This window comes from Pholcus phalangioides, unplaced genomic scaffold (assembly GCF_987345545.1).
Source record: "Pholcus phalangioides strain wild (caught in Gottingen) unplaced genomic scaffold, Ppha-v1.0 ptg000014l_1, whole genome shotgun sequence".
In the NCBI taxonomy this organism is placed as follows: domain Eukaryota; kingdom Metazoa; phylum Arthropoda; class Arachnida; order Araneae; family Pholcidae; genus Pholcus; species Pholcus phalangioides.
In genome coordinates this window covers 5068994-5088445 of record NW_028301607.1, presented here as the reverse complement: position 1 = coordinate 5088445, position 19452 = coordinate 5068994, and the positions used below count along the sequence as shown (strand labels likewise).

Genomic DNA, 19452 nt, shown 5'->3' with positions numbered 1-19452 from the left:
GCAGAACATAACTTAAACAATGGATTACTGTAAATTTCTTTTTAAAATTGAAAATGCCAAAACTTGTCAGAGTACTGTCAATACAAGCAATTTGTTCTATCCTCATGATAGAACTTAAGAGAAGCCATTTTTTCTCACCTGTAGGGAAGAAAAACTAGCACTATTGAATAGCATGCTCCTCGTAAATATTCCTCTAATGAACTTCTAACGAATTGGTACATAAACTATGCATTGTTTATGCAGTTGGAGGAGTTGTGTCTGTGGTGTATTGGATTGAACACTTGCCTGGACTGCATTAGGTCCTGGATTTGATTCCTGGGAGAGACAAAGAACTTTTCTTTCCGAAGTTCATTCCAGCACTAATATGCAGAAGATTGCTTTCTTTGAATTGGTACTCGTCCGAATATACATGTCATGTGTATGTGCGTACCGTACCGAAGATGAAGTTTGTCACTGAGGAATGCTTGTTATATATTGAATGTCACCTGTCTTCCAAATGCAGGACCAACAACGTGGCAAGGTAGTTTTGTCGTGTATTCATGTGTGAATTTTAAATTTTCTGGGTTCTATTGCTGCCATCGTTGTGCGGTGGTAGTGACGGACTCACATTTTTAGTCTCCTGAACTGAGTCCCGGGTTCACACCCCGCCAGCGACACAGTAGCTGTCAGCTGGAAATTGATTTTCTGTGGTTCCCAACTTTGAGATATGTGTGAACCAATCCTTCTGTTAAAAAGTCTCATCACAGACCCACAATGGTACAAATATTCAATCATCACACTTTGCTCGTAGTTTGCAAAATAGATGGCAGCACTAAAAGTTCATGCATGGAGGGACATTATCTTCAGTGTAAATCTCCTTATACAGGTTGTTAGCTTCGGTCCTAATGAGACATAAAATAGAATATACTCAATCAATATATCAATTCTTTTTTTCTTTTTTTTTGGTATATAGCAGGGATGCTTAACCTAAGGCCCATGGGCCGAATGCAACCCGCGAAGAGGTTCCATCTGACCCATGAAAGGTGTTCTGGTAAAGTATCCATATACACGCAACACAATAGATGCATAGGCTGACCATATTTCCTTTATAAAAAATAAGGGAAATTGTGATGCTTACAGGTTATCACAAATTATTGCTAGAAAAAAATTGTCTTGGGCAAGTAAAGTTGCAAATTGTGGCCAAAAAATTGTGAAAAGCAAGTAAAGTTGCAAATTGTGGCCAAAAAAATAATCAAAAAGTAATAATTAATACTTATTCATGAAAACAATCTTAATTCTTGATCTCAATAATTCAAATGAGCCTTGTTGAAAATAAGGAAAACAAACAGGAAATTTTATGGAAAAAGTTAAGATAACCAAAATTACTGAATGTGTCCTGTGAAATACAGGTCACCCTACATGTATGTTTCTGGCCCATGAGTGGCAGAATCACTACTACATAACCATACGTGCTCACATTCCTCTATGGAATTTCTAACGAATTGGTGCATGCCGGAATGTGCATGTACGTGTTGCAAACTTAACGTGAAGTTTGCTCCTGTGTAATGATGCTTGTTATGTCTCGTGCTGCAATTTGCCATCAATATTCCTAACGGGCAGAATTACTGCATATCTGGTCCATGGACTGAAAAGGTTGTGCACCCCTTTATATTATTTAATTTACCAATTTCATGAATTTTTCTGTCTACACTTGGAAGGGAGAAAAGTGTCTCACTATAAACCAGTGAAAACTCCACTCTCACAATTCATTGAAGTAGATCGCCATTACTTTAATGGACTGAGTAGTGTAAGACTATGAAGGTATTTTTAAATATATGTGCTAATATACATTATATCATACTTTATGCATTAACTTCACCCAGGCAGTATCAGATCATTTTTGTCAGTTGTCAAATAAATGGATGTCAGTCATGTTAGCAATGTATTTGTTCCATTAATTTTTTATTTATTTACTATGTTATTATTTTATGAATTGACGGATTTTGTAAAAAAATTAATGTAAATGAATTATTCCATATAGAAATTAAGATTACTTTCCACATTTACTGAATATTTTTTGTTGTAATTCTCAGGATGACAGAGGTCGTTTAATGCGTAGAAGTATCATGCGCTACGCAAACCTTGCTTTTATCTTCACCCTGACATGCATTAGTCCCTGTGTCAAAAAAAGGTTTCCCACCATGGATCATTTAGTTGAAGCCGGTTAGTGAAGATCATGTTCTTATATCATTTTTTGTTTTATAAAGGTGCAGAATATTACTTCTTACAGTAGCCTCTTGTTTCATTGTGCCCTGTTATAATGTTCATTGGGATATTATACACGTTTTATTGGAAGAGCTGTTAAAAATTTAATTAACATCAAAATCTAAAAATTTTTATTGGTTATGTAGTGCATGCTGCTTAATGTGATCACGTTTGTACTCAGGTTTCTGATAACAATAACTGATTGATAACTATGTCCAAAAGAAATTCAAGAGAGTATGTAATGGTCATATGTCCAATTTGATTGTACGGGACAACTCAGTTTTTCTTTTTCCACATAACTGGTTGCAAAATGTTCAATCGTGTACTTTTCATTTTTTCACATTGTTCTAAAACAATATATCTTTGCTTCAAGCCAAAATCCTGCATTTATCATCATTATTTAGCCATTGTGAGGAGTTGGAATAAGATTGTTTAATGTGTTTTATGAATTACAATAACTTTTTTAATCTACAGTATGTTCCCTGGGAAACTCTTTCGGCCGAGTAACTGGGAGTCTGGTTAAATGAAAGAAATTGACCAAGAACTGAATGAAGGGGTTTTTTTTAACACTAACATTTGTCTCCACTATAGATAGGCCATTGTAAAAGTAACTTCATACAAACAGATTATAGCTGCTACTACTGTTTCCAATAGGGTATTGTGAACAACGTGTGTGTGTGTGTGTTTGTTCACAAGGGAGAAGGTGCACGTTCTGATCTCCAACATTGTCTTGCAAGTTGATAATGATGACTTACAGGAGAGGGAATGGGTCTGGTTTAATCTTAGCTTCAAAATGCATTTTAAAAAATTTTTGACAAAAATAAATATTATTCCCAAACAGTAATGCTAATAAATAGCAATGACATTAATAAATAGCATTGAAGATACTGCAAAGCCGGTGGCAATTTGGCTTGTCTTACAATGCTATGTCTCATTGATTCCATGGATTGACTGACTCTCTCGTGTTGTCCACAGAAACAGGGAAAATAGTGTTAGGGACATTATGTGTGCAATTAATGTGTGATGAGGGCAGTGTGTCTCCAGGACTATTGTAAGAGAGGAGCCAAATCTGGAGCAAAGGAGAAAAAAGAATTGCAGAAAAATTTACAAAAAATGTTTAGTCTGTAAAATTCAAACTATAAATGCATTGGATGGAATAATTTGCAGATAAAACTGCACCTTTTGATGCATTTCATCTAGGTGGGAGTTTTTGGGGTAGTTTTACTGATGTTGCTTATGCCTTGGAGGGACACCAGACCAGTGTCACGGATGAAAATTTCGTCTGGAGCCGCCCCGAATGTGTTCAATCACACACACACACAGTTCATCATATTTATTTGAATTCAGACCTACTCAGGTTGGCATAATGTTGGGTTTGTGGTCTCTATTTTTTTTTCTGAGTCTATATGTTTCCTGATTAAAAATATTTTTATACAATGACAGTTACTTAAAAATATGTGATTTTATGTCAAGAAAATGACTCAATTGAAAATTTGTGGCTCACGATGGAATAAATAAAATATGCTTTCTAAGAAATTTTCAGTGAGTAGTTTCATTGATCAGTCCTTTCTCTTATCGATAAAATTTGGTTTGGATGATTTTTTTCTTGACCCACAGTACATGAAATTTTCTTTCTGTATATTATGCCGAATTGACTTCAGGAAAAAAGTTTCCATTAAGAGACAACAAACTTTTCTTTCAAAATTCACCTCAGCATAATATCCAAAAAGTCTCTTGATTAAAGTTAGTTTTGGTTTGTTGAACTTGAGGTTTTAATATAACTATTGGTTCATTCTCAGGTATTCTTCTTCCCAATGAAAAGAAAATCTTTGAGCAGATGAAAAATACCACTTCACATTCCACATACTGGATGCCTCTAGTATGGGCTTCTAGTATCGCCACTAGAGCACGCAAAGAAGGCAGAATCAGAGATGACTTTGCTTTAAAGACCGTTGTTGATGTGAGTAGAGTTATATATATATATAGGGTGATCCAAAAGTCACAAGACTTTTCAAAACTTAACAACTTCTTAAATATATACAATGGAAAGGTGCGGTTTTCACAGAAATGCTTAGGATTTTATTTTTCATAATAAAAAAAATCGGAATAGTTCCGTTTTTTTCAACAGATGGTGCTATTGTATAATGTCAAAAAGCACTTAACATGCATTTCATAGACAGATGAGTTCATTGCGTAACATCCGCACAAGGATGTTGCTCAGATTTTTTTCAGATTAAGATTTTGTTGTGAGAAATGTTTCTGTTCAAAAGTGTGACATCATCCTTGATCTGTAGACATTCTGTCTTTGCGAGAAAAGCCTTATTAGTTAAACTGCAGTTTAACTAATAAGGCTTAACTAAAAACCTTTTGTTAAACTGCAGTGTCATCTGTTGAACAAAATCATAACTATTCCAATTTTTTTATTATGAAAAATAAAATCCTAGGCGTTCCTAAGCATATCTGTGAAAACTGCATCTTTCTATTGTACATATTTAAAAAGTTAAGTTTTCAAAAGTCTTGCGACTTTTGGATCACCCTGTATATTTTGTCTAGTCTAAGGCTCTGGTTGTTAGTTTTCATTAAGTTCTGTATTTCTCTTCATGTTCGATCCCAAAAACATGCCACATTGAAATATTTCAAATGATGTTTTTTCGATGAGAATTTAGTTTTCGATCTTGTACTAGTAGAGCTTCTGTTTTCTGGGACAGAATGTAGTAGATGTCATTCAATTAACATCCCAAAGCATTCATTAACCTTTTACCGGCCGAATTCAGATTCCAACTGATTTTGATTTTTTTTTTTTGTTAATTTCTCCTTCTGATTTTTTAGTTAAGAGATATCAATCGAGAAATTGAAGAAAAAAAATTTCCCTATGCGTTTTCTTGAATGTTCCCAATTGGGAACATTGGCCGGATCTGACTAAACATAATTTTCGCAGTGAAGCCATCTTACAGGATGATGCAAAATTTGTCATAATTTAATAAATTTATTTAAAAAATTAAAGAATATACATATAGAACTTTAAAAATGATGGAAATAAATTTCTCTCGAATATACTCAAAAGGCATGTATATTTGGATTATAGTAAAGAGCTTATGATGAGCTGAAATGCTGGTCTAAAATTCACAAAAGAATACATACACACGGGTTTCGGTTTTTGTATGGATCCCTTGGTAAGTTAAAAGATATTATTTAAAAATATAAAGAGAGAGAAAATATTATTTACAACTCTGGTACCTAAAGGCACAGGCTCCGATGACTGCTTACTAGCATATACTTATTTTATATGGAAAACCACATTGTTTGAGCAAATCATCCAAATTTTAAATCCAAAGCAAATCGGTTTTCCTCATATAAGCATCTTACTTGAATGATGAGCGTAATACGGTACTATTGATTCATCGATGCTTAGTTTATCATAGAACAACCCAAACCAAATGTGTGTGAATTTTTCATTTAATTCATCATAGATAGTCAACTTATTACCGGGTTGTAAGAAAGAGTTATCCATCAAATGGAAGTTATTTTTTATGTCTAAAGTTATTTCTCAGCATAACAGTGGGGACGATCGGTACTGCTGTGTCTACTGAAAGTACCCCAGTAATAATTTTCACTTGGTATTCTGTGATACCCATTTAGCAAAACCAATCCAAAAAACTTTGCGATTTTTTCCCACTCAATTTTCAAATTCGATCCATGTTGTGCGACATAAATATTTATCATCTCAGCCAAGTAACTGAGGTACTCTTGCGATAAAAATTTGAAAAAAATATCAATCGAGTTGGCTTGCACTTAGCTCAGGAAACTTATGACTGATTGCTTCAGTAGGTTCACTTATATTTTTGTCGAATGCAGTACTTTTTTTCCACTTCGGTTGCATGAATTTTAGTTTTTTGGCACTTGACACATGATGTTTTCTTATTTTTTGACTGGGTAATTATCTGATCTTTGAAAGGCAATTTTGATGTAGAAGGCATGTTGATAGGATCTGCAAATTCACCCACAAATGAACTACGTGGTGATCTTAAAACACAGATATCCACAAACACCTGCAGGAACGACCGGGCCGAGCATGTTGTCATCGATATCTTCCTTATCTGTAACCCGCTCATTTTCATCAGGCAGTAGCTGGCACATTTCGAATTCTTCATCAGAGAGATGTGATATATCAGAATCCCCCAAACTCAGTCTAATAAGCTACTAGTATAACAAAAAAGATGGTAAAAAGAAGTGTAGAAAATCACAAGACCAGATATCAACTGAGAACTGAAAGACCAACATACCAACAAAATATCGCAGAGGGAAGGCGAGGGGGGGGGGGCAAGGTGAGTCACAGAAAAAAGGGGGTGCTGCATGTAAACATCGGAATGTGAAATTTGATACTTTTCCTTCCTTTTGAGACACACCAGAGAGAGGGAAAAAGCAATAAATTGTTTTTGAGGAATGCCACTCCTCTGCATTGCACTTAGAATAGTCAGTAGTGGCCAATGTTCCCAATTGGGAACAATCGCAGGAAAAGTTCCCTGGAATTCGAACAAAATTTTTTTTTGTCTCATTGAGCATTTCTTATCATTCTTGGCAATATTCTACAATTAAAAAAAAAATTGAGATGCATGTATGTTTACAAAAACTATTTTAATAATTAAAACATAAACTTACAGATATTTTGCCTTGAAAATGGGTGATTTTAGAATAATAAATTGATATGATAAAAGCTGAATCGAATAACTTTTGTCTTTTCTAAATTAAGTTCAGAACCTTATATGTTCAGGGAAAAAAAATCAGTTATTTTCGTGAAAGAGAAATATTTTTTTTGAATTAATCAAAAGTATGTTCCCAATTGGGAACATTGGCCGTTAAAAGGTTAAAGGATTTACAGTTACCTTTGCATGTCTATAGCAGAAAATTAATGATAAGTTAAAGAGAACATGCAAATGTCATTCTCTGCACATTATTACAATATTATTCAGACTCCTTTCTTTTCAAAGAATATATTCAATAAATTTATCGTAGTTATCAAATAGATCACCTTAGCAAATAATTTCTTTTACGTATTTAATTTATACTGTTGAAATCTTTCTCCGTATGTGTAAATACCATCTGCACATAAGAACATATCTAGACTCTTGAAGTAAAAATTGTCAAATGGGTAAACATATTGAAAAGGAAGTCTCCCCCACCCCCTCCCCCATGGGATTCACTGTACTTTTTAATTCAATATGATATAGTGATGATATAGTTGAATTTTGGATATTTGGTGATATGTTTGTTATTTCTTGCTATGGCAAATATTGCTATTAATTTTTTTCCCCATTACTCATTTAGGCTCTTGCACATTATCGATCCTTGTGTGGTGGTCTCTTCAATTATGACTGGATAAGCATTCCTCTAGTTTATACTCAGGTAAATGTCATGCTACATGTATTTTTCTATATTATTGTTTTCCAAAGTGAACAATGGAATGGGGGGAACAGAAGCTATGGGTAAAGCATAAGATCCTATGGGTTAGCTTAAGTTGAATGGGGGGAATAAGAACAAAAAAATTGAAGGAGGCGTAGAACCAAAAAGTTTTGGAAAACTCTGATCCACATTATTTAATTAAATTTTATTTAAATATGTGTAAAAAAAAACTCTTCAAAAAATTTTTTTAAATTTTTTTAAGTTATCAAAATTTTACAGTCAAGGGAAATCATAAAACAAATATCAGAAATTATTATATGCCAACAAGTTTCTAATCCAAATCATACATGATAATTCTTCATGGCATAATGGAAAGAGCATTATATTTAATTTCTTTCAGGTCGTGACACTAGTTGTGTACACATTTTTCGTGGCCACTTTGATGGGAAGACAGTATCTCGATCCGTCCCAAGGATACAAGGGTTATGAAGTTGATTTGTACATTCCGATATTCAACTTCTTGCAGTTTTTCTTTTACATGGGATGGCTAAAGGTAATCCTGATTCCATCGCAAATCCTTAATTCAGGAATTGTGAAAAGAAAGCAATGTGTTTCAATGTCAAACTTGATATTAAATTACGTGTTTTCTTCTTGTCACAAATAAATGCCTATCTCTTGCAGTTTTTCACTGCGATAATAATGCTGTGTAATTTTTTGGTTTAAGGTAGCGGAAACACTGGTCAATCCTTTTGGTGAGGACGATGATGATTTTGAAGTCAATTGGGTGATTGACAGGGATATTCAGGTAGTCTATGCATTTACTATTGTTATCACGTGCTCAAACATTTATCTTCCCCCACATCTCACTAGTATTGCACAAAAATAATTTCCTAAATCATTGTTTCCCATTTTGGAATAGTTTATCGCTATATTTCTTATTTTGCATATTTGAATCGTTTTAGGTCTCTTACTTGATTGTAGATGAAATGCATCAAGAGCATCCAGAACTCCTGAAAGATCAGTATTGGGATGAAGTTATGCCTGATTTGCCTTACACAGCAGCTGCCATGCCTTTCTACTCTGAGCCACCGCAAGGCTCTGCTGCTTCATTAGTGCAAGTTTTGATCTTTTGTACTCTCAATGGTTAATTTATTAATAGGTTAATCAAAAATTATTTTGTTATCAACTCTAAAATATATTACATGCATATAGTAGTTCATGTTCATTATATTAACTGCTTTCTGTAATTCTTTTAAGAGAAGGTATACAGGGTGTTTCAAAACTCATGGCACTTACATTAGGGAGAAGGTGATAGAAGACAACTATGCAAGCACAAATCTCTGTATGACCCATGCGTGGAACTCAAGTGGTAAAGCACTAGAGGGTGTTTTCCATTGAACACAGTATTGTTACAGATGGCAGCACGATCGCAAAACAAGCACAACTCAACAACAAAAATATATCAGGGCCACCCATACACTCATAACACACATTCCAGCATGTGCTGATTCGTTAGAAATTACATAGAGTAATAAAATATGTACGAGGTGGATGTACAGTTAAATAGTAGTAGTAGTGAATGCAATAAATATGCTGTTCACAACATGTCATTTGTGCTGTGGATCACCGACAAGATGGATGCATACAAATACAACGCCACAACAGACAAAATGCCCAACGAGGTGGCTGATAAAAAGATGCCCATAAAAATATGGATGTCATATATTTCAAAAATACAGCAACCCAATTAAAAATGCAATTAACATAAATTATAAACAAATCAGGAGAAGGCAACATGTGCATTATATGTACTGAGGCTTCAGATGGCAATGCCAAGGAAACCCAAAGATTGTACCAAGAACTTTTCTGACAAGACGTGTCATTAGGGATAATCTTTCAGCGTTTCTATCAACCTTTTACCAGACCTTGTTGCCCAGATTTCTGTAGCTGCTGGTATCATATGAGGCATGCCTGGTGTTTTTTCCAATGTTCAGTGGTCACTACATTGATGGTGTAAAGCTTGGATCACTGTTGAGCAGTTGCTGTGATGTCTCTGTGTAATTGCAAGTTTGTTGGATAAAAACATTTTTGTTAAATTCATTGGTCCTTCATCTTCCTTTCATTCTGTCTCTGTCTTCCTTATTTCCTCATCATTTCGTGACACAGTGTGTACTGTTCTCTAGCACTAAACCCCCGTAAGTTCTATGCATAAGTTTTGTGGTGATTTTTTGCTCACCTAGTTTTGTTCTATCACAACTGTAACATATATGCCATGAGTTTTGAAACACCCTGTATACAATACATAATTTGCCTGCTCCAGCTGAGATTTTTTTTATGCATTTACATTAGAGTAGAAAACAATTATGTCTCCCTCTTTTGAGGTTGAAACCCCAGACTACCACCCCCACCCACCCAAGAAAATCCTGCTTACACCACTGAAAAGTAGATCAGTTTTTTATTTTTTACTATTTCAGTATGATTTTCCTTCTTTAGATGTTTTTCCTCTCCAAATAACAACACTGTTTTTTCTGAGACACATTTGCCTGGGTGAATCGCTCTGTACAAATTGATAGAAATACCAGCTCAGAAAAGTTGTTGTGATTACTTGTCTTCAATATACATGGTTCATGAATCATAGAATAAAATAGGCTTCGTAACATCAGTAACAGAACTCAGCTAATGTTTATCAATTATTTTAGTTTGAATATCCGGGGTGAATGTAACCATGTTATTCTGAGATGAAAAATTCTTGTGGTTTGTTCTGTCTTCCCACAAAATATGAATTTTTTTTTTAATGTTCTTGTTCCCTGTATAGCATTTGGATCAAAAGAATAAAATTCCAGACTTATTTAAGAGTATGACACCCCGTCGCATTTTAAAAAACACTCTGAATTACTTTGAAAGTGTTCCTTTATGAAGCAAATTTTCAGCATGTGTCCACAATGCATTTTGTTTTTTGTATCAACAGTTATGTTCCTATGGATTGTTCTATTACTCTCATATACCCAGGGCCATAGGTCCCAGAACCTAGGGGCTGAGGCAATTTAAGCTCCCTCCCCAATAAATTTTATAAGTGGGCTGAGCCCCCCCCCCCATAGTTTCTGGGGAAAAAACAATGCATTGTACCTGCCTCCTCTCCTGCGTACGTGCTTGAGTCCTGTATATACTGGATGCCCAGCAAGTTTCAGCCCCCTCCAATGTTTTCTTCATGCCGGCGCCTCTGCCCAGGACAGAGTGGTGGATGATAACATCTACTTTCAGAGACTCTGTTCCAGATCAATTGAATCTATGAATATTCCGATAGCATATTCATATTTTAAAGAGTTTTTCTTTATATTTAGAGCGTTATATTTTGGTATTCATTTTATAGGGTTCCTGCTCATGAAGCAGAATTTGTTCCACTTGATGCATTAATGGAAAATCCAGAAGATGAAGCATTAGAAGAAATAAAAGTATGGCTTTTAACTTTCACTCCCCCAGTGTATTGAAATCTCAATGAGTTGTGCTTGTTTCATGGTCTTGTTGGTGCTGCCACCTGTCCTCCATACTTTAAAGTGAAGATTGCATAAAATGCTTGAATTTCATGATATGCAATTATCACATTGTAGGCCTGCCTGCTATCTGCTGAGAGATTTTTTGCAAATGGGAGACCTACTTGTATTTGTCCCTTGAAATTGGAAAACTACAGAAAACCAACTTCAGCCAACCACCACTGTGCCTGCACAATGCCTACGTGACCACAGAGTGGCTATGCATTGCTAATGCTCTCCTGAGACATATGAAAAATAAAATTATAGAATGCCGCTGTTCAGTATCTGATAAACTATCTTTACTTCAGAAAATGGAAGACAGCATGCATACGGAACAAGCGCGACTCTACAACATAGATACGTTAGGGCCACACATTCATGCAGAACACACTTTCCGGCATATGCCAATTCATTAGAAATTCCGAAGAGGAATGTGTACGAGGTACATGTACACGGTTAATTAGTGTAGTAGTATCTAATAAACTGTAGGTCGTAGTCTAATTAGCTGTCATGTACAAAAAATGACTGATGTTTGACAAGAGTAATCAAAATAGCAATAATTCCTTAAATATGTGGTGCTAAAATTCATTAAAAACTGTTTGGACACATTTATGATTCGAGAATAAAAATTATCTCGTGCTTGTCATATATCGAAGCTTAATTTCTTTTTTATTCAGGTCAATGCCGGCCCAAATAAACCAATTCCAGTTAGTGCAAGTGAAGAGAGAAGCCGGAAAGGGGCTAATCTTTACACCAGCTCACAAAGCAGCATTTCAACTGGATTTGGACGCTCATTTCACCCACATTCCCAACAACAAAGATCGGTGCTATCGCTACTTCACCGTCTGTTTTCCCGTGACAGTGGTGCTATAGGTAGGTTTGATTACTATTTTTTAATCATTTGTATATATACTCAGTGGCCAAAAAATTACGAACACTCCTCACTCAAACTTCAACTTGTCCATACAGCACGTGCTCCGACCTAATAAACCGTATTTGCTGATAAAACGCTTTCTCCTGGTCGGAAGCACCAGTTAGCATTCCAATTTGCCTGTTCATGGAGAAAACAAGATCTAACTGACTTTGAACGCGACATGATTGTGAGCGCCAGAAAGGGTGGTTCCAATATCTTCGAAGCCACTAACCTTCTTGGTTTTTCTCATACGACATTATCTCGAGTCTTCAGAAAATGACAGCTAAGCCAAAAAACTTTGAGAGGAAAGTCAAATAGTGGACGGAAATCGCTTGTGAACAAAAAAGGTGCCAGACGACTGACACACATTGTGTGCAGCAACAGAAGAGCTGCAAGACAACAAATTTCAGTGCAAAGCATATTCGTACGCTCTACAAGATGGATCTTAAAACGAATTGATTTTAATAGCTAGTGACCAACAAGTCTTTTCGATTTTGCTGCAAAACCAAAGTGAATAGTTTTTGTGTGCTTGAGAACGTCAAAATTGGATACTTGATGAGTGGAAGAATGCTGTCTGGTCTTACGAGTCAAGATTTCTTCTCCGTGACTTTGATGACAGGATCCGTGTGTGACACAAGCAGCACGAAGCCATGGATCCTGCATGCCACATGACAACTGTTCAAGCGTGCGGCAGCAGAAACATGGTCTGCCAAGTGTTTTCCAGTTATACTCTTGGTCCCTCATTTCCTTTGGAAACATTCGTCAATGTCAACGCCTACCTCCACATCGTTGCTGACCATGTGCACCCATTTATGGCCATAATGTTTCCTGATGATGATGGCTATTTCTAACAGGACAATGCACCCTCCCATGGGGCTGGCATTATCTCAGTTTGGTTTGAGGAACATGATTCAGAGTTTCAATTGCTTCAATGGCTCCCTCAGTCAACCGATCTCAACCCAATTGAGCATTTGTGGGATGAGGTTAAAAGGTCTGTTAAAAGCTCCGAAACACCACCTTCTAATCTGAGGGAATTAAGAGCTGCCATTTTGTTAGCATGGGCTAATATTCCTCCTCAATAGTTTCAGCAACTTGTAGAGTCCATCCCTTAAAAAAATCTGCTGTCATCAAAGCCAGAGAAGGTCCCACATGTTGTTAGTAGTGAGTAGCAAGGTGTTCCTAATTTTTTGTACACTGGGTGTACATACGTGAACAATCTGGCATATAAGATAATTTCAACCAAAATAATGTTGCTGCTGTCATTATTGAAATAATTTATGCATAATAAAAAAAATGTGTGAAATTAATGTTAATTAAAAATGCAGGGAGCAATATTTCTCTCCAAAGTGGTCAGAGCAAGCCAATGAGAAAGGAAAGCAATGATGCAACACCATCTAGTCCACCATCACCATCGGATTCCAGAAGCCAGCTGCAGGGCTTTCCAGTAAGTGCTGTGCTTTGATCATTAAACTTTGATTGTTTTTCCCTCAGAGGATCCCCCCCCCCCATCCTAGTGTTTAATTTTTTATCAATATTATTTTCCAGGATGATATTTTCCATCTTTCTGATCTATCTCTTGCTGAGTCGAGAGCCACAAGTGGTGTTCAAAGCCCAGGGAACATTTTCTGGAATTTTCCTGTTCCAGATTTTTTCAGTCGACTAAAACCAGAGCAGCATAATGTAGCTTCGCGTCATCTCCATAGTAAAGCTGGCAGTCCTCGGAAACTCGACTCATCTGATGATGAACAATCACGAAATAATATCGCTTTAAAGAAGCGCAGGACTCAGAGTTTCAAGCAGTTTTTCAGGGCAGCCGGGAAACTGAGAAGCTCCCAGAAATCTCTGATTGAATCTTATCGCTCAAGAAGAAGCTCAACATGCACCGTAAGTTAGAGTTAATTTGAGTCTATTAGTGTTAATTGGTTAATTAATTTTTATCATTGAATGTTAATTTTTACGGTTGTAGTAGAGTTCTTTTTAAGTCTTAGTAAAATCTGAACAATATATTTTTGCTTCTATAAATTTTGAAATAAATTTTCATATATACAGACAAATGCAGATGACACAGAATCTATAATATCGGATATGAATACTATAGGGAATAATAGAAGTGGTCACCTCAACTCTACTGCTCTTACTCCAGAACGCCTTAGCAAAAGTTCCATTGATTTAGGTAATTATACATTGTTAGTGGTGTATCATGTTTTTTTTTATTGTTAATAAATTCTTATTGAAGTTATTTATCGTAATTTCATTTATTATTTAAAATTTAAATTTACCACCTCATATTAGAAATGTTACATAATCAACAAACCATGAACATGTTATGCACAGAAGGACAACTGTGAATGGAAAGCAATTTTTTTTTTTTTTTTTTTTTTTTTTTTTTTGCAGTGTAAGCATTATTTTTTTCTTGTTAAGGAAAATTAACTTTCTATAAAAATGTCCTTTTACAATTTTGCTCAAATATACACCCACTTACACAAAAATCTCCTACAAGTGATATTGTATACATATATACCTCTTCACTAATACAGTAAAACCTTGTTAAGTCGTCACTCCGGTTAAGTCGTTGTTTTTCTTCAGGCCCTTCCAGCTTTCATAGACAACAGTTTTATTAAACCGTTTTACTCATCGCTAATTTTGCTTAACTTGTCACCATGAAAAAGTTTGATAGAGAGGAACAGATTATTTTTATGGCACCCACTAAAAAAATGGCTTTGTTAACAGCATTGCCATATGCTTAAAAGTTACCATAAAAGCCTATGTACCAAAACAGGACCGTTTAAGTAACAAAAGTTACGCTGGGTGAAGTTCATTTGTCGACTAAGGTTTTTGAAACATTAGGGACTGTTCGAGCTAGACCTGATTTCAGTATAGACCCCCCACTAATTTAGGGCTTCAAATTTGATTACCTTGTAGTTGTATCATGAACTACTGATGAAAAATTAAAACACTAAAATTAAATTTCATGTATATGTGAAATTAATGTGCAATAGAGTTCTGTTGTGAAGAAAAGCTACCTATCCTTACAGTTGCTCTGATTAGTCTAAAATAAAAATTTCTGGTATAAATCAAAGTGTACCAGTATATTTAGCACAATATAAAGTGGTTAGTGGTTATATTGACGGACTCGCGATGCGAGGATCCAGGTTTGAACCCCACAGTGGTGGTCGGCTGAAGTTGGTTTTCTGTGGTTCCCAACTTCAAGGCGCAAATGCGAGCCGATCTGCCCGTTAAAAAGTCTCGCCACACGGAGCAACAGTCCTACAATGATAAATCATTCACTCATAGTTAGAAAAACTGGTGGCAGATGGCAGCACTACACATAACAAGCATTACAGAGAAACAAAAAAAACTTCACATCAGGTTTCACTACACGTACACGCACATTCCCGCATGTACCGATTCGTTGGGGGTTCCGCGGGGGGGGGGGGGTGTGTGGGTGGGGTGCATGTGTGGTGTAGCAGTAGTAGGTAGGGCCTCCAAAAAATGGCTCGGGGATCCATGATGTTCTTAAGTCAGCCACCTCGTTGGGCAATTTGCCTGTTGTGGCATTGTATTTGTATTTGTATTGTATTTGTATAAGTTAAGTAATAAAAGATCAAAAAAGCCAAAAGATTTCTATTATTTTTTCTTTTGCTACCTATAAATTTTATTAATATTGTAATTTTGATTCATATTTTAATGTTATATTAGTTTAAATTTATATAATTTTCACAATATTGCACATTGAAACTGATGGCACTTCACTTAAGTCGTCATAATTTTTCGATAACATGAGGTGATGACTTATAGAGGTTTTACTGTATTAATAGAAATATGAAAAATAAATAAATAGTGAGAACTATGTATTCATCAGCATTTTAGTGCTAAGAATTGATAATTTCATGACACCCATAATGTAATAATTTTTTTTTCCTATTTTTGCCATTTTTTCCACTGTCCTGGCAAAAACCCAAAGATTCTAAAATTTATGAATTTTTTCTTTCTTTCAAAAACAAAAAAAAACTTTCAATTCTGCTTTGCAAACTTCGCATTCCATGCGAATTTAAGCAGTAATTTATCCCCCAAATGCAGGATCACCATTGCACCCTGTCATAAAAATATATTTCAATGTGTATATATATTTTTTTCAATAATTCACACTAGTTTTTTCCAAGAATTAAAATTTGTAATTCCAAAGTAAATTTTAATTAGAATAAAAATTCCAGGTAAAGTTAAACAGCGAAGCAGTGAGACGATTCAAAATCTAGAAGAAAAACAAGAGGAAGACGGCAATGTTTTTGAAATGGATGAGGAGTCCACCCCTCCTGCAGTCGAAGGAAAAAGTGTTAAACCAATACTCGAGAGAGAGCTGAGTACTCATACACTCATCGCCTCTGATGATGATGATAGAAGCAGCAACTCTTCATCCAATGATGTCACAGAGAGGATCAATCCACAATTCGAAGGGAGTTTACCGACAGGTACTTTCGATGGTTCTCTCGACGACAAAAAGATCATGAAGAAAGACCCTCCAGAAATTGCCTTCCCAAGCAATCGTCCGAAACGAGCCGTTAGTTTGTTAGTCCAAGGTGCCGGCTTGTACAATGGCCTCCACAACATACACAGTCACAGAAAACAACGCTCGCAAGAGGTGATAAGCGCTATTGACAGTTCACACAGTCCTCCTGGCAATAGGAAGTTGAATCTGTTTCTGAGGAAAGATTTTTTTAACAGAAAGTCTGGCAAAGTTGCCGTTGCCAGCAGAAATGAGACGTCAGCGATTCCTGTGATAAACAATGAAAATCACAGTGCACTGGGAGCTTCTTTGCAGCAAAATGATTGTAAAAGTTATGTTGATGGCTATCAGTGTTCAACCAATGTTTGAACTAGAGTATATGCATCATTGATCATGTAGGTGTGTGTGTATGTTTCAGGTATTGGTTAAACAAATTTTCAGCGCTTTTTTTTTCTCTTCTAGCTTTTATTGCGATTTGTGCGTTTTAAAAATTCTATTTTGTGAAGAAAAATTATGATAGTTTTTTTTACATAAGCTTCTATTGGCTTTGCGTAGATTTATCTATTATGGAAGTGCTGTGATGAGTCTCTTAGTCTTCTCAGAATCATTATGTGATACATTCCATTTTTGTAATCTTGTTGCTGTTTCCCCCCAATAACATTGCTTTATGGAATACTTCGTTAAATTATTGTATCATATATATCTAACCATTTCCATTGAATTTATATGGATTAGTGATTGCCTCTGACTAAATATCAAAGTGCTTTGATGCTTTTGTAGGAAATTGAAAACAGTACTGAGAGAGAGAATATAAATTATCGGTTATATTGTAGTCAAAATTTTTATGCTCTCCCAGAACCACTGACTGTGAATTTGCTGAATACAATCAATGTGGTATTTTTTTGTTTTTGTTTCAAAATTGTTTCTGATAAACTTGTTGCAAAAGGAATTCCCTCTTTTCTAAAATCATCAGTTTTATTCTTCTTTTCCCGTCCAGTTATTTCATACTTGTCAAGTCTCCCAAATTTTCTGGGAAAGCTCCTGAATATCTACTCCATTTTCTGGACTCCCGAAAAAACGAAAATCCTGTCGAACCCCACTTATAACGAAAATCCTGTCGAACCCCACTTATAACGAATAAAAATTTTGGTCATTCCCCATAGGAGGCTCGATTGATAGATTGTATTGGCTATGGGGCCTTGGAGTTTGTTATAAAATGGTTTGATGAATACTTTCAGTAAATTTACTGTCAGTAGTTCAGGGGACATAGTTCATATCCCGATAGTTTGTGTATATATATATATTTGCATCCAAATTTTATATATTTCCTGCATTGTGACAAGTACATTCCACTACAAAATGAACCGTAGGCGAAGTAAAGTTAATAATTAATTCTGATTTTTTTCCTGATTGTTGTTTCTCATAATGTGATTTTAAGTAGTGGATGTTGCATTCTTGAATACCTAATATCAGTTATTGTTCTCAGCCTTTCCTACTTTAAGCACAAACTAGAGAAATAAGTATATTCATAGGTAGATGAAATTGGTGCTTCTGTCAAATTTTTATATTCAAGTATGTCTGTGAATGGGCTACTTATTTTGGCCAAATGTAGTTAGTTTTTGTTTTTTAATTTATTATTTTATTTTTATTGTACTTTTTTTTTATAATCATTGTGCAATAATTGTAATCATTTTTGAAAATTTTGTAAGTAGATTTTTAAATTTAATTTTAATAATTTATCAGTAGCAGTTGCGTTGGACCTGTTTTTTTACTTCAGCTACTGATTTCATAAACTGTGATTATTGTTATTTGTTTGAACATATAATTTTTTTTTTCAAATTTCAAAATCAGAATAGAGGTTACCATAATTTCCTGTGTATAATCAACGTCAGAATGAAATCCACAGATGTGCCAATTTCACTTCTTTGAGAAAGAAAAGTGTCTTAATATAATTCTCATATGCAGATTTCATTCACCAATATTAAAATAATAAGGAAAGTAAGGGTCTGTTGGGATCATATGCAGGAAAATGTGGTAAGTTTTGTATATTTTAAAGACTCTCTAATCTTGTGCTTATAATCTTGCATTTGACCACATATGTGCAGTGAAACCTCCCTACAACGATACTCTATATAGCAAATCCGTCTACGATATTCTTTCAAGTCCTGTTTGGAATTGTCTATACTCCAATGCAGTGGTGTCAAACTGGCAGCCCCCAAAGGAACTATTGGCTGCCCACGACATCCCAATAAGATCCTAACAATATTAGTTCGTTTTTTTTTTTAAATTTAAAAAAATTCAAATTCATGTCAAAAAATTATGAAACAGAATTAATCACTAGTGACAGCCACTGCTTATATGATATCAGCTACACATTTGAAAAAAATGTCAAGCATTTTAGTGACGGTTCCTTGAGTTAAGGAATTGATGATAAATGCTGCAAGAAATGTCTGTCATAAATATGTTCAAGTATTTCTCATATTTTTTATACTGAGAGACGTATTGTAGTCAGAATAATAGCAGCAATAGGTGATAATTTGTGTGACCAGTTAGAAGTAATAGCCTTGAATATACTGTGTTTTTCAATAGCCCTCATTGAAACTTCAGGTATTCAAGACATGGTTCAAATGACTGTTTCCTTCAAGCTTGTGATGGCAATATGAACATCAGTAAAGAATTTTTAGTAATATATCCTGTTCGTTAAACCACAAAAGGGGAAGATATTTCTGATGTCATAGCAAAATGTATCAAATTATGCACTTAGAAAAAATATCAACTTCCTTTGAACAAACTCATAGCAGTGAGAAAAATGATACGACAGCAATTGCTGACAAAAATGTAAGTTTTGCTTCAAGACTTAC

General features: G+C 35.1%; 1 protein-coding gene across 1 annotated transcript in view; it reads left to right on the top strand.

Annotated features, from left to right (window-relative positions):
• The window catches only part of LOC149078016 (uncharacterized), a 28425-nt gene extending 9663 nt beyond the window's left edge, over nt 1-18762 (top strand). Inside the window, exons 5-16 of the mRNA XM_089241574.1 lie at nt 2073-2202; nt 4044-4204; nt 7570-7647; nt 8045-8197; nt 8369-8449; nt 8607-8758; nt 11015-11096; nt 11852-12047; nt 13413-13531; nt 13633-13971; nt 14137-14260; nt 16302-18762. Of these exons, the coding sequence (XP_089097700.1) occupies nt 2073-2202; nt 4044-4204; nt 7570-7647; nt 8045-8197; nt 8369-8449; nt 8607-8758; nt 11015-11096; nt 11852-12047; nt 13413-13531; nt 13633-13971; nt 14137-14260; nt 16302-16960 (2274 nt within the window). The 3' untranslated portion in view covers nt 16961-18762. The remainder of the gene's footprint in view (nt 1-2072; nt 2203-4043; nt 4205-7569; nt 7648-8044; nt 8198-8368; nt 8450-8606; nt 8759-11014; nt 11097-11851; nt 12048-13412; nt 13532-13632; nt 13972-14136; nt 14261-16301) is intronic.
• The last annotated feature ends 690 nt before the right edge of the window (nt 18763-19452 follow it).